The sequence below is a fragment of the Penicillium alfredii genome (assembly GCF_028826965.1).
Source record: "Penicillium alfredii strain IBT 34128 chromosome Unknown utg000009l_segment0_segment0, whole genome shotgun sequence".
NCBI lineage: Eukaryota > Fungi > Ascomycota > Eurotiomycetes > Eurotiales > Aspergillaceae > Penicillium > Penicillium alfredii.
The window spans coordinates 4,077,585-4,092,147 of record NW_026622706.1 but is presented as its reverse complement, the minus strand read 5'-3'; the positions used below and the strand labels follow the sequence as shown (position 1 = coordinate 4,092,147).

The following is a 14,563-nucleotide window of genomic DNA, read 5'->3' as shown; positions in this document are numbered from 1 at the left end:
GGACAGTAGTTTTTATTTCTGTGGGCATATTTAGAGTGGAGCATCAAGAGACTGTGGACATATCTGATCTAGAAAGGACTCCATGTAACACAACTAAAGCAGATCAGCTATCCTATTTATTCAACGCCAGTATCAAGCAACGTAGTCCCGCCGATCCAACAGCCCTGAACCGAGTCGTTCTGTTTCCTAAACTTCACAGCAATTTCCGATGGATGTCCCATCGCCCAGCCTTGTCTGACTTTCAACCCTCGCTGTGGATCATTCAAAAGACCATTTTCCAGAACCCCAAATGCCAACGCAGAGGCTGCAATTCCCGTGGCAGCATCCTCCTGATACCCAGAGGATTTAGGAAATTGCCTCGCCTCCAAGATCTGCGCCGCTGAATCGCACACCGCGTATGGATACAGACCAGTGCTGCCGATGCGTTCACAGAGCGACTTGACCAGATGGAATTGCGGCTTCAATGAATTAAGTGCATCGACAGAGCTCAGAGGAACGAGCGTTTTCACTCGACTTGTCCTAGAGTTCTGAACGGACAGAGATGACAATTCACGTCTGGAAATGCCCAAGACATGGAGCAATTCGTCAAGGTCACCGGCATCCACTGTTTCGACGACACCGAGCGGCTGCGAGATCTCCACCGAGACCTCTCCTTGATGCCTCAAGATCCTCGCCTCGACAATACCACTCTTGGTTATAATTCGGACTTGGTCTCTATGCAGTCGGTTGAGGTTTTCCAACAGCCAAACCGCCCCTACGGTAGCATGTCCGCACATTTCCATCTCGTGCTCAGGAACCCAGAAGCGGAATTCAAAATCGCATTCTGAGCTGTCTGGAGCAGGAAGAACGAATCCACTTTCATGGCCATAGGTCGCGGCGACGGCCTGCATGTCGGTATCTGACATGCCAGTTGCATCCACGACAACAGGCAGAGGATTGCCTCCATTGGGACCGGCGGCAAAGACACGGAGGAGGTGGACGCTTGCTGCCATTGCTGCTGAAGGTGTAGAGTTTGAAATGCAGTTGGAGTTAATCGAACAGGTTGAATCAATGTCTGGCGGCAGTCAGGTGTGACCAGAGAAGATCGACGATAGCCCCAGGTTCCGACAATCCTCGGCCCCACCTGGCTCTACTGTGTTAGGGCTTCATGGCCGAGATTGGAACCCCTAATACTGACAATGACCTTAAGAAAAAGAACACACCACATCCGAACAAGAGTATTACAAGAGTGGAATCATCTTGCCTTTGATACAAAGCCCCCAGCCTTGATTTCATAGAGGTAGTGGTCATTGCTTCTGTCTATGAGCATGAACCAGGGCAGAGGGGCTTGAAGGATGATGCAAATATTGGTGTATGATTTCAACATAGTATCAAATTTGCCTATAAACTGTTCACAACCCTTGCTGATGACTCTTTCACTTGGTGACTTGAGCTGTATACTTCTCACGTGATATGGGATCGCAGTCGATGACTCAGCAATGCCAGATGGGGCTAGCGTAGTCTACTTTTCACCGCACAACTCGGGTCTCACATTTTCTTCTTCACTTCAGCCACTCCCAGTGCTCTGCACAGACTGACTGCCAGTACATGGCAATTCGGCCTCAACAGGAAGACCTTCACTGGTTCTTGCTACGGGAGTGGCAGATGAGAACTCTGTCACACTGTATCTGCTGCTCTGGATGGTAACATCTGATGGAAGCGGTTCGTTTGTAGTGATACATTCCTCTAACTATCGAGAGATCAATTTGGACTGGGTGAACTGCCTGCCCAATTGCCGTAGTTTGAATAGACCGAGAAGGCCTGAAAAGGCGATCATGGCTGCTCAGCGCATGGCCTCCTGTGCCGGGCGCGCTGAGGCACGTCGGCGACAATGGCTGCCGGTCCTTTGGATCCGCAATCCAGGATGTGCCTCGTGCAGGGACGCACGACGTCGCATAGAGAACCCTCTTCGTACGTTCTTAAATGATTTCGCAACCGGTGACGGTTGGTGGTTCACTCTGCCCCTTCTTCAACCACGCGAGCCCGAATGATTTTGACCTCGTCGTCCGGCTTGTCCTCGGCGTTGGTCTTGACCAGTCCCATGCGCTGAATCACTCTCATGCCACTCTTGACCCGGCCAAATATCGTATGCTTTCCGTCCAGCCATGGGGTCGGGGCAAGGGTGACGAAGAATTGGCTGCCGTTGGTGTTGGGCCCGCTGTTGGCCATGCTCAGAACTCCAGCACCGGTGTGCTTGAGCTCGCCTCGAATCTCGTCCTCGAATTTCTCGCCGTAGATGGAGCTTCCTCCTCGGCCGGTGCCGGTGGGATCACCGGTCTGGACCATGAAGTTGGGGATGATGCGGTGGAAGATGACATTGTTATAGTAGCCTCGCTGAGCAAGGATCGCAAAGTTCTTGCAAGTCTGTCAGAAATAATAAAAAGAAAAGTCAGCGGAAGATCAAACGATACTCAAGTGGGGGGGACTCAGACCTTCGGCGCATGAGTGTTGTAGAGCTCGACGGTAAACGAGCCCTGTAAGGTGTTAGCGGTCCATTCGTCGAAGAAAAGTACTGCGCAATTACCATCGATGTGTCAAATGCCACGTCTGTTGCCATGACGAAATATTGCGAGGTGAATTGGGTGATGCAAATACCAGAGAGATAGTGTGAGAGAAGGAGAGGGATGCGCGGGAGGTGGAGCTTGGCACCTCAAAGACCGGGAGCTGGCAAGTTGTCCGCTTTCACATCCCACCACAAGGTCAACGATGGACTAATTCAAGTTCTACCTGATATCGCATTCAGTTCAGGCCATCAAATCCGTGTCCCATAGCTCCTGCGATTCATTCCAATCCACCATGTCCGAAGTCAGTCCCCTTGCAGAGCTGCTCGGGCAGGCTCTGTACCACTTCGATCGCGTTAAGCCCCTCCTTCCGACCTACGGACATCTGCTCGTCTCTGCTCTATTTCCCATCTGGATTGGATCCCATTCCTCCTTGTCGAGACCCTCGTCTGCCGCCAAACCCCCCAAGAAGAAAGACACCGCGAAGGAAGATTCTGATACCGAAGATGATACCGAGGACGAACAGGGCTCAATGCCGAAGATGGAGGGACTGGAACCTTCGGATGCTCTGATGTTCCCCTTGACTGCAGGCTTGACATTGGGTGGTTTATACATGGTGATCAAATGGCTCGAAGACCCAGCGATTTTGAACAAGATCCTCAGTTTCTACTTCTCTCAAATGGGCCTGTTCTTTGCAATTGCCTTCTTGAAAGACAGCTCGTTGACTGTGCGGTCCTTTTTCTTCCCTGCTTACTATCGCCATCGAGGGCAGCTCTGGAGGGTAAACCAGTCCGAGCGTGTTTTCAAGACCTCGGAGACAGGCCAGGTCCGTCATTCACCACTCCCAGGAGCTTTCGGGACCATCCCTCTTCCAGGACCGATCCGGTCAGGGCTTTGGACTTGCCGCAACGCAGTGTATCAGCAACTCAAACTCAGAACCTACGTACGGGGCCTCCTCGAGGTCAAAACTCTCGTTGGCCTTCTCGATCTCTTCAGCGGGATCGCCGCACTCTGCGCTGTGGGCTACTTTGCCTTTGTTACCAAACCATGGTGGTTGACAAACTTCCTCGGATTCAGCTTCTGCTACGGCGCCCTGCAATTCATGTCGCCGTCGACATTTTGGACGGGCACCCTCATCCTTGGGTCTTTGTTTTTCTACGACATTTACTTTGTCTTTTTTACCCCGCTGATGGTCACCGTCGCGACCAAGCTAGATGTTCCCATCAAGCTGCTGTTCCCCCGGCCACCAACGCCCAGCGAGGCACCAGATGCTCAGTCATTGGCCATGCTGGGTCTTGGAGATATTGTCATTCCCGGCTTGATGATCGGCCTGGCTCTCCGCTTTGACCTTTTCCTCTATTACCAGCGAAAAGGTGCCCAGAAGGCACAGGTGGAAGGCGACGAGAAAGAAGCGATCAAGCCGCAGTATCAGAAGGCTACTGGTGCTTGGGGAGAGCGGTTCTGGTCGCCGTCCATTGTGCCCCAGGAGTTGGAACTTCAGCCTCCCTACCATGATGCACGGTCTTTCCCGAAGATCTACTTCAACGCTAGCCTGATTGGCTATGTTACTGGAATGGTTACCACTCTTCTTGCGATGCAATATTCGAACCATGCTCAGCCTGCTCTCCTGTATCTGGTTCCCGGTGTCCTCGGCTCACTCTGGGGCACCGCGTTCTTCCGAGGAGAGACTCGCAGCATGTGGGACTTTTCTGATGCCGAGGTAGAAGAGTCAGAGGAGAAGACGGACGAGAAAAAGGAAGAAGATAAAGATTCTACCCAGGGACCCAAGAGCCTCTTCATGCGTATCTTGTCCGGTGATTTGAAGTCTCTCACATCCTCCGAGGGCCCCACTCAGGAGAAGAAAAATGAAGATAAGACTCCTGAGACAGCGTCCAAGGCAGATGGAGCCGAAAAAGATAAATCTGGTGCGAAGAAGGACCAAGACAAAAAGACCCGCGACGACAAGGATGTTATTTCCATCTCCTTGTCTTTTCATCGCAAGTCCAAGCCCGCCACTGACTCGGCCTCAAAAGAGTCGGCCAGCGAAGACGATGAAATGGTGACGGTGTCTGGAGCTGAGCGGGACACCGAGCCGCCGCTGAAGAGAAGACGGCGCAGTCTGAAGGCGGAGCTCGAGGAGTAATTTGATCTACTGAGCTCTGAGACCGGGAAGTTGCAAGTTGTGTATTAAAACTGGGCCAGGAAAGGGACCCATAGACGCCCTGCTGAAGAAGCGCCAGCGATTATAAGTATTCTCAGGATGTCCGACTGCATCCAGGGTGCTGGGCTTCTCTACATAACAGACCAAAGACATCCATGAATATATGGATAAGCAATACGAATACAGGTGGTATCATTTCTTCGTATTCCGTGCCGTTTCTATCAACATTGATCCAGTATCCTTTTCATGTCGTCCCACCGTTTGGCGGAGATGTCCACGAGCTGCCGTAGATCGGCACTGTCCACAGTCCAGCCCCCATGCTTCTCCATTTTCACAATCACCGTTTTCCCTTTCCCATCATTGTCCTTGTCCACAACAACACACGCCCTCTCCTGACCCAAGCCCTCCTCATAGCCATCCGGATCAGCCAAGATCCACCTCGACTGAGAGCCCTTCTTCTGCTCCCCAGCATCGGGAATAACCACCGCTCTCCAGCCCGCAGCGGCATCAGCCTCAAACACACAGAACGAGCTGGCCACAGGCAAGCCACGTAGCGAGAGACCGTACGCTTGCGTGAGATCATCCGAACAAAGCACCATCTCGTTATCGACATCCCACCAGGCTTTAGGTAGTTTCGTATCACGCAGTGCCGCCAGCACAGAGGCCCAGGCAGCGTCAAAAGGGTTGCCCGCGAGAGAGATAATCATGACGTCGATGTAGAGCACCCAGAACGCCTTGATCTCCCGCGGCTGGCGGTTCTCTGCGCTACCGCTCTGATCGGCATCCACGTCCATCTGCTCGTCCTCATTGTGAGGTTCGATGTCCTCGGGTCCCAAATTCGGCGGCTGGTACCAAATGCGCAGGTCGTCAGCCCGCACCAAGCGCGTGCTATGCAACAAAGAAAGAATCTGATGGGAAAGGGACTGAGCCAGTGCAGAGGGCGGGGCACCGGGAGTGAAACCGGGGGCGCAGCCGGTACTCAGAGAGAGATTAGGGACGAGCAAGTTCAAGCCCTGGACGTGCGCGCGGTCCTCGTCGTCCGCGGCGTCGGAATCCTGGTCGACATCCTTATTTTCTTTGGTGGGGTGGTCGCTGAGATCAGCCAGGTGTTGGTGTTTGGCGGTGGAAGCGGCGGTTGAGGACTCCGACACGCTCCACGAGGCGATGTCGTCGGTGTGCAGGATCTCCGCGCGCACGCCGCACACGGCGGCTGTGTCGCCGATGCGCACGACGGCACTGCCGTTTGTGTGGGTCAAGGAGCCTGCGTTGGCGGAGGTGACTCGAAATTGGGAGGGAGCGCGGCCATTGGCGCGGATGGAGGGCTGGTTGCTTGCTGGTGGAGGGGAAAGGTGGGCGAGAAGATAGGCGTGGGGTTGGAGGCGGGCAAATTGAGACGGTGGCAGTGATAGTGATGGAGGTGCATTAGCTGTTGCCGACGCCATGGCTCCTGTGCTTGTTTGCGCAAGGCAGCGTTGTTGGATTCAAGTGGCAGAGACGAAAAAGCCGCGAGCATTGAGCGGCAGAATAATTTCAATATCAGAGGCGGTGAGGTCATGGGATTCACTAATACTTTGATGCCTCAGGCAGTAACCACGACCTATACAAGTCTATGCCACTCATTGCGACCAGACACAGCAACGTTTGTAGACCGATGAGATTTTGTTATTAAAACATAGTGATATACATAAGAATGGTTTTCGAAGAAATAGAAAGGTTGAGCTTTTCGTGGCGATTTGGCAAACGATTCAATTCGCAGCAATATAACCACAAGTACAATATGTGACACAAAGCGTGTTGAAGCGCTTAACAAAGAAAAGGTCAATTGTTTCCCCCAAAGGAGATCAGTATAGTTTACTCAACAGTGATCATGACAGCCTCGGTGTCCCGAAGGGGCACCATAACCTTGCCGTTCTGCACGTTCAACTTGTGCTCTCGGGGCTTGGAGGTAAACACGCCCTTACCCAGCTTCAATTTGTGGCTCCAGTGCTCTCCAGCCCAGGTGACAATTTCCCCTTCGCCACCAAGGTCATACCCGCGCGCAAAAGAGCCACTCTCTGAGCTCAAATACCGGGCCATGGCCGACTTGACACCATCGCCCACATCCACCGTCACCTTAGCAGTACCCCGATTGTACTTTGATCCCTTGTGCCACTCGCGCATGTTGATGAGAGCAATACGCTGGGGCTTTTTGGACTGGAGCCCATAACTGACATACCCAGTAAGCAGCTGGTCCTCGGCCAATTCGATCTCCGACACTTTGCCCAGTTTGTCTTTCCCGACGAAGTCGGCAATGAATGCCGCCGCAGGGAAGACACCCTGCACGGCTGGTCCAGTCGTGTGACGAGTCGTATGGTCGGGAACCCAGAAAGAGTGTGTCGCGACAGGCTCTTCGGTGTTGCATACTCGTTTGATTCCGAGGACCATGGCCGTGAGATGGAAGTCGACTGCCCAAATAGCGGCACCGAACCCAGCACCGAACCAAACAGGGCTGTTGCCAAGAGCAGAACCAACCTCAGATATTACGAGTGGGAGGGATCCAATCTTGGCAGCGTCTTTGGCATAGGGCCTGAGGTGGTTCTTGATAACTGTGTGGTTCATGAGTTTTTCTGTCAAAGATGGGAGCTGTTAGATCATCCGGACTGTGGCTGATAAAATGCTGATCACCTTGCTACATTAGACACTTACCCTGTAGCAGCTCGGCAGTGTAATTGGATTTATCGTGGAATTTCTCCGTGAGCTGATAGAAATGCAAGGCGGCGAGTTTGCTGCGGCCGGTCTTATCGAAGCCTTTGACAACGTCCTCCCTATTGCAAACTGTATAAGTATTCAGAGAAAGTCAAGATCACAGAGAGAAAGGGCTCACAAGCTGAATTTGTCGGATTTCACACCCTGGCTGGCAATCTCTCCCACCTGGAAGATACGGGCAGCATCACCGGTGAGGGAGTATTCCTTGACAACTCGCTCCTCGATCTCCTTTCCGGCCTTGACATATTGTGCAACCGAGTTCTCATTCTCGGGATACTTGTACCAGTTGGGCTCGTTCCCCAAAGCGATAGAGTCCACTCGGTCCTGCCCAAGAGCCTTCCAGGCATGGTCGATATAAGCCATGGTGTTTTTCATTTCTGGGTTGACCTGCATGGGGGCCTGGACGCTCATCGAGGCATTTTTGAACCGCTTGAGCGTGTCGAAGTAGCTGGGACCGATGTAAAAGGTGTCTTTGCTGTTGAGATTGCAAGCCCATCCCGATGTGCATGTGGTGGCATTCTTTTGGTCTGCTCTGAAGAAGATATGGTCACCGCTGGTGCCACCAATGCGAATGACCAGCGGCTTGCTCATGCGAGAACCGATCTCGTTCACAATATTTTCAGAGAAGGTGTTGTTGTAATGGGGCACCAGACCCGACTCCCAGCCAAACCCGAAGAAGTCGGCGGGCACGGCAGAGGCGCCTGCCGGGGCGGTTTTCGCAATGGAGATATCGTATGAGGTATTTTGACCCGCTTGCGATAGTGCAGCGACCAAAAGAGAGCTCGCCAAGTGGGAATGCATTGTGTAATGTTAAGGAGTGAATGAAATGTGTGTCCTGAGAGAAGTAGACCCTTAGGGTCCAGGAGTCCTTTTATTTGCTGACCCTGCAAGTCTCTCTGCAGACTTGGGCCTAATATCACTTGATCCTACTGTACGCTAGCCATTCTTTTCCTGATGGGGTGATGAATGGGGAGGGATTCATAGATGTGATGATCTTTTCTTTTCCCGACAGCAGGCACGTCAGGCCCACGAACACTTTCACAGATGTGTTCTGATAAACCCTCGTCTATTGAACCAAGAACATTGTCGATCGTCATTTCTGACGCGTGCTGCCTATTTCAGTTATTTGAATACTGCAGTAACCAGGGTTTTTAAAAATAAAAAGATTGCGCGTCTGGCTTCGGCACTTGACGGTGGAGAACTCATCCGGCCCCATGGGGCCGCAAAGCTTCGCAGGAGCTGCTTTTGGGATTGGGGAGATTCGATGATGATGTGCGGCTTAGCAATTGTGCTAAATTTATACAATTTCCATATATCCACAGGAAAGTCTTCATACGCGTCGCAGGTGGCCTGACTGCTGATGCTCTGATTTTTCTTTAGGTCGGTTGAGGTTAGGGAGATAGATGGCGTGTCGTAGTTTCAAGTGAGGACAAAAAAAGGATTTGAGAGTTTTGCTATCGCTCAAGTGCATGAAAAATTGAATCTGTGCTGAGGTGAGATGTAATCCTGATATCCATTAGTTGATGTTCAGGCCGTACACCCAAGGTGAATGCGGATGTTGTCTATCAAATTTTATCCACAGAAAAGCATCCATTCTTCCATCAAGCAGGCTAATATTCGCAAGCTTAGTTGCCTCTCTCTCCCCTCTCTAGATCCTTAGTTATTTTCTTTTCCCTTTAAATGTTGCAACTATATTTCTGGCCGAAGACCGCGCCCCGTTGGACCCGCACTGACAAATTCATCATCCGAGGATCCGAGAATATTTTACTGCGGGAGTAGAAGTACTACCGACTATACCTGAATCAATTCATTCTCGAAGGTCACACAGCGGATAAAGTGAGCTTTAGCATAGAAGGAACCTTAAGCTTAAGCTTAACGCTTAACATGCTAGTCCGCTATTGCGCCATTCGCCCCACTGAAGGTGTTGTTTACTACAAGGCTAAGAACCGTTCAACTGGCCATTGCGACACTAGCAAGTACCTTGACAGCCACAGTCAGGTTATGCCCAGACAACCTGGAGAAGGGCCCAGACGATAAGAACAGAGGTTTAAAAGGTTCACCTATACTGTTAAGAATACCCACCCTTTATAACATGAATTTTAAGAACCCCCATCTGACCACGGTCGCGACCCTCCAGATATTCAACAAAAAGGGTGCACAAAAAGTGACAATTTTACCAACTTAATATTTGCATCGAATCTCCCTAGCACTTGGTTAGTAGATGATCTTCGTAGGGTCCATAATACATGATAGCGTTGAGCGATCGGACAGTTCATATCGAGTTAGGGTTAGGTCTCGGATGTCAGGAACAAGTCAAGATTCTCTCTCCTTCCAGCATCATTCATCATCTCGCCTGAATCGACTCTCGCCCTGAAATCGTGAAGAGATATCTTATTCCACATCCCTCGTGATTAGTTCTTCTTCACTCTCTGCCCCACCACGCTAATGCGGCCCGGTCACCCCAGTCACTCGATCTGCCATCATCGGTCGCGTTGATTGGCGTCGCGAGCGCTAAAGCATCACGCATCACTCGCACATCCCGCTCACACAGGATGAATTTGGCGCAAAGGCGACTCGCCCAGGGTTCCAGGGCACCCGTTGGCGACTCGGTCTGTCACCAGTGTCCTCCATTGGCTCAACTTGCAGCTTGTTCTATCTTTATCCGTCGACCGTCTCACGGCGTGCGTGTGCGATGCACCCGGTGTGACTCCCCCGCTTCGCTGCTGCCGTACATCTAGCCGGGGTTTCCCTCGGGCTTCTTTTTTCTGCTCTTCTTCCTAATTTGTTCAGATCAGCGTTCTTTTTGAAGATTCCGCACGACATGAACTTCATCTCATAATCCATACGAGGGAGTACTCGTTTGAGCGTGAGATACACCCAAGGTGCGTGGTTGTTTTCAAAAATCCGACCAACGCGAAGCTTACAAAGAAATAAAAGATAGCTACTGGAAAGCTTCGTTGGACGATCCCAACATCTGGCATCATGTGGGACTCGGTGCGCGCCCTCACCAAGCGCATCAATGTCCCCGTCACGGCGTCGACGACGGCGGCCGAAGCGGCGGAGATGCGACGAGATCCGTGGTCGCAATCTGCAAAATACGGGCTGGGCTTCGTCTACTTTTCGGTCGTGCTGTTGGTCATCACGGCCTTCATCCGATTCTACCATATCTGGGGCGACAAGATGCGCATCGCTTTCCACAAGGAGCAACAACCACAACCCATGACCAATGCTACCCAGGCAGACGAATATGAGCTCCCAAGTGCTGGCACGGACAATTCGACTGCGCACTTCTTCCCCCTCCGGCCGTACCACCGCCAGCTCCCAGGCGAGAATCCTTGATTGCTCGGATCATCCCACTCAACAATGCCATCGCCTTCATGCGGTGGATATTCTACCGGCCCATGCCCGTCCTGAGAATTGGGAGCTTGGAGATTGTCTTCCCTTCCTTGGCTGTGACGGTGATCGTATTATCCGCGTTGATCTTCGTCACGCTATACTGTTTCGTTCCGCAGCCTCTGTACTACTGGTCGGTTGCCCTGGGGTCACCGCCACTGGCTGTTCGGGCGGGGATGCTTGCGGTGGCCATGGTCCCTTGGATTGTTGCACTCAGCACCAAAGCCAACTTCATCAGCATGCTGACTGGCCTGGGTCCCGAGCGGCTCAACGGGCTGCATCGTTGGTCTGCCTATCTGTGCCTCTTTTTGAGTCTGGTTCATATGGTGCCATTTTACATCACCCCGATCTGGGAAGATGGTGCCCTGATGAACTACCGTCAGTATCTTCCACGGAACATCTACGTGTATGGAACCGGCTTTGCGGCGTTGGTGCCACTACTGGTTCTATGCATCCATTCGCTCCCCTTCCTGCGCCACTGGATGTACGAGCTGTTTATCGTGATCCACATCCCCGTTTCATGGGTCTTCGTGGCGATGCTATTTTGGCACACCAAAAACTTCTTGTCGTCGTGGGCGTATCTATGGACTACAATTGTCATTTGGATCCTCTCTTATCTCATCCGACTCTTTTATCTAAACTGGACGAATCCCTTCCGCATGTCGTCTTTCATGATTGGAGAAGAATCGGCCGTGACGCTCCTCCCACAGAATGCGATTAAGGTGACCGTTCCCACGAAAATGCGTTGGCGGCCCGGCCAATACGTTTACCTGCGCATGCCGCGGGTTGCTTTCTTCGAGAGTCACCCGTTCACGATCGCCTCGCTCTGCAGCGAGGACTTCCCATCTGCATATGGCGAGAAATACCGGGATCTGACGCTTGTGTTCCGTCCTTTCCACGGATTCACGCGCAAAGTCTTCCACAAGGCCCTGAAACATGGCCCTTTCAAAACCTATACAGCTTTCCTCGAGGGCCCCTATGGCGGCATGCAGCGTGAGATGTCCGCCTTTGACGACGTGATCTTCTTTGCGGGAGGCAGTGGAATCACCGCCATTGCCAGCCAACTGCTGGACTTGATCAAGAAAATCCGCGACGGCAAGGCCGTCACCAAGTCTGTCCGAGTCATTTGGGCGCTCAAGACCCCCGAGACCATGGAGTGGTTCCAGGAGGAGCTACGCATCTGCCGCGACTATGCGCCAGCCAACATTGTCAGCTGCCATTTCTTCCTTACCGGACTGAACCAAGAGGACAGCGCCGGGCGAGACCTCGTACAAGAGAAAATCTTCGGTATGCTGCAGGGCATCGACAAACGCAACTCGGCCTATATCCGCGAAGTGGCTGCCGGCAACGAGGCCATGGAAAAAGAGCTGCGTCGCGAGAACGAAGATGGCCTCGCGGCCCTCCCCAGCGCTCACACAGCCTCCCACTTCCCCAACAACCGCCACTACTACCAGCCTTCCATGGATCCGTATGCTCCCCCGACAAGCTCACCGGGATACCCCGGTTACGCTCCATTTGACTTTGGATTCGGCTCTCCACAGGCCACGCCGCAGAGGGCGACACCACGCTTCGCATACTGCCCGCCGTCGCAGCGGCGAGACAATTGGCGCACCGACTATTTCCGTCCGGACATCCCGCAGATGCTCAATGAGTTCTCCAAGACCTTTGGTCGTCGGGCCTGTGTTTTTGTTTGCGGGCCGCCCAGCATGCGAATCGAGGTGGCCAATACAGTGGCCAAGATGCAGCTGCGGGTGATGGCGGACTCGTCGAAGGATGAGATTTTTTTGCATGCGGAGAACTATAACATCTAGCGAGAGCTACATCTGTGTACATAATATACTGTGTTTGTATTTCCATTCCTGGCGATCTTGATCAATTCGATACCCGTGGCGCATCTGGCTTGCGAGAACTGTCTCCTTACATTTCTCTCTCTTTTAAACTCGATGCATTCAAATGTGTAAATATCCGATTCATTCCGTAAATTGCATAAATTCATGATGATCATTGTACTCTCGTCTGGCAAAGCGCCGTGAGTAAGAAACAGGACAGGCAATGAACCACAAAAGCTCCCAAGTACATAATTCAAGGGTATCGAAACTATGCCGTAACGCCACCATGCAACTGTTGTCACTTCCTTACTTCTGCTGCGGACGGGGGTCATTGTGTTCGTCTGCCTTTCGCTTTTTCGGCAGCGTTTCCTCGTTCTCCGGGACGTGGGACTCGGACAATGGCCGGACCCCATGGTCGTCCTCCTCTCCATCTTCCGCTTCAACCTTCTCCCAATCGTCATCGTCGTTGTTGCCGTCATCTTTCTTCGAAATACTGCGAGCCGGGCTCTGAGGGATAATGCCGTTCAGTAAAAGGGCAGATTGTTCATCATCATCGTGCCAGTGGACATCCATCCGTACGACTTTCGCTCCCGACGGCTTCAGCTTGCGGTAGTATCCCTCGACGACGCCTTCTTCCACGCAGAACCCACGAGAAGCATACCATTGCAAGGCCTCTTCATTGGCTTCGTGGACATGCGCCGACACAGAGCGGATGTTGTAGTGCTTGACTAGTCTAGAGACATGGGTTCGCGGCTTGCACCCAGGAGGCGAGGAGAAAAGAAGCCCATCGAGCAGCGAGGTGGCGACACCTCTTCCGCGGTAGGGGGAGAGCAGGTGCAGCGTTTGAATGTAGAGGTTCGCCGGCTCTCGGGCCTGGGACGATTGCGGCGCGTCCTGTTCTTTAGGCGTGGGGGCTTTCTCCAGCCGGCACCGGATACCCCCGACCAATTGGTCACGACTGGCAGGAGCGCCCGACGCTGGGTTTGAAGCAGGAGCGGGGTGGTTGTGGTAAATGGCGACGCGTGAGAGGGATGAGATGATCGGGTCGGTGATGGTGGTCGTGTAGAACGAGTTTGGATAGCGGATGGGGAGGAGTAGGGTGATGGTACGCGTCAGCGAGGGCAGATGCGCGGTGCTAATGGGCTCGATGGTGATCTGGGGGTATGGAGTCGCGTAGGCAGTCGGCAATGGATACGGATATGGCTCGAAGGACTCCTCGCTGGCGGGTTTGACCTGGGGTGATTGTACCGATTGAGGCGGTTCGACGGGTGGTGGGTGAATAGGAGGTAGCACCGGTCGCGGTGCAGGCAACGGCCGAGTGTCTCTCGGCGAGTTCTTGGAGAAGAATTGGTAAGCCATGCCGAGCATGGAGAGACAATGAGTGAATGAGTGAATGAGCGAGTGAGCCTCGAGGAAAGGCGAATGCGGAGATGCGATAGGCGATAAGCCACTTGACCAACTTGCTCCAGCCCCGTCGGGCTCTCGTCTCGTCGCATCGCAATTGTCCCCATCGCGTGAGTTCCCCCCCCCCATTTCTTTGATTGAAGCCTGCTATTCTTATTGTGCATTGTGAGTGCTTATTGATTGTCCCTATTGTCTTATTCACCCCGAGCCTCCCTATTCTAAAACTGACATCGGTTTCTCCGGCTTATAGACTCTCCTCTCCTCTCCCTTCTTTTTTCCTCCGACTTTCTTCTCCTATGTTCGACTCTTTCCATCTGACTTCGCACCAAATTGGATCCTGCTGTCTCGACTGGCGTTCCAAAGATTCACGGTACATGGGGAACTAGACCGGGGAAAGTTGTGCGAAGGGTTTTTTTGACCTGTCGCCGGCAGACACAGCCGTCGGCCGCTCAAGGAACGGACATTGGAGCTGGCCAGTGCTTGACTCTCTG

The 14,563-nt window shown here is 52.7% G+C and overlaps 8 protein-coding genes across 8 annotated transcripts; 3 read left to right on the top strand and 5 right to left on the bottom strand.

The window, feature by feature from the left end:
* Positions 1-116: 116 nt before the first annotated feature.
* NUU61_007486 (PhzF family phenazine biosynthesis protein) lies at positions 117-992 on the bottom strand (the record flags this gene model as incomplete). Its single annotated transcript, XM_056658011.1, has 1 exon — positions 117-992. One exon carries the CDS (start codon positions 990-992, stop codon positions 117-119), a length of 876 nt encoding a protein of 291 aa, XP_056510811.1.
* A 1,000-nt stretch (positions 993-1,992) lies between these two features.
* cyp1 (putative peptidyl prolyl cis-trans isomerase (CypC)) lies at positions 1,993-2,596 on the bottom strand (the record flags this gene model as incomplete). The annotated part of the gene is made up of 3 exons (XM_056658010.1): positions 1,993-2,403; positions 2,472-2,513; positions 2,564-2,596. 3 exons carry the CDS (start codon positions 2,594-2,596, stop codon positions 1,993-1,995), a joined length of 486 nt encoding a protein of 161 aa, XP_056510810.1.
* Positions 2,597-2,835: 239 nt separating this feature from the next.
* Positions 2,836-4,683, top strand: NUU61_007484 (aspartic endopeptidase; the record flags this gene model as incomplete). The annotated part of the gene is made up of 1 exon (XM_056658009.1): positions 2,836-4,683. The coding sequence occupies one exon, from the start codon at positions 2,836-2,838 to the stop codon at positions 4,681-4,683; it is 1,848 nt and encodes a 615-aa protein (XP_056510809.1).
* Positions 4,684-4,922: 239 nt separating this feature from the next.
* On the bottom strand, positions 4,923-6,143 carry NUU61_007483 (3' exoribonuclease family protein; the record flags this gene model as incomplete). Its single annotated transcript, XM_056658008.1, has 1 exon — positions 4,923-6,143. One exon carries the CDS (start codon positions 6,141-6,143, stop codon positions 4,923-4,925), a length of 1,221 nt encoding a protein of 406 aa, XP_056510808.1.
* A 409-nt stretch (positions 6,144-6,552) lies between these two features.
* NUU61_007482 (glycosyl hydrolase family 79 C-terminal domain-containing protein) lies at positions 6,553-8,247 on the bottom strand (the record flags this gene model as incomplete). Its single annotated transcript, XM_056658007.1, has 3 exons — positions 6,553-7,307; positions 7,387-7,505; positions 7,565-8,247. 3 exons carry the CDS (start codon positions 8,245-8,247, stop codon positions 6,553-6,555), a joined length of 1,557 nt encoding a protein of 518 aa, XP_056510807.1.
* Positions 8,248-10,428: 2,181 nt separating this feature from the next.
* Positions 10,429-10,785, top strand: NUU61_007481 (uncharacterized protein; the record flags this gene model as incomplete). Its single annotated transcript, XM_056658006.1, has 1 exon — positions 10,429-10,785. The coding sequence occupies one exon, from the start codon at positions 10,429-10,431 to the stop codon at positions 10,783-10,785; it is 357 nt and encodes a 118-aa protein (XP_056510806.1).
* A 38-nt stretch (positions 10,786-10,823) lies between these two features.
* NUU61_007480 (NADPH oxidase family protein) lies at positions 10,824-12,650 on the top strand (the record flags this gene model as incomplete). Its single annotated transcript, XM_056658005.1, has 1 exon — positions 10,824-12,650. The coding sequence occupies one exon, from the start codon at positions 10,824-10,826 to the stop codon at positions 12,648-12,650; it is 1,827 nt and encodes a 608-aa protein (XP_056510805.1).
* Positions 12,651-12,974: 324 nt separating this feature from the next.
* On the bottom strand, positions 12,975-14,036 carry NUU61_007479 (GNAT family N-acetyltransferase; the record flags this gene model as incomplete). Its single annotated transcript, XM_056658004.1, has 1 exon — positions 12,975-14,036. The coding sequence occupies one exon, from the start codon at positions 14,034-14,036 to the stop codon at positions 12,975-12,977; it is 1,062 nt and encodes a 353-aa protein (XP_056510804.1).
* Between the last annotated feature and the right edge of the window lie 527 nt (positions 14,037-14,563).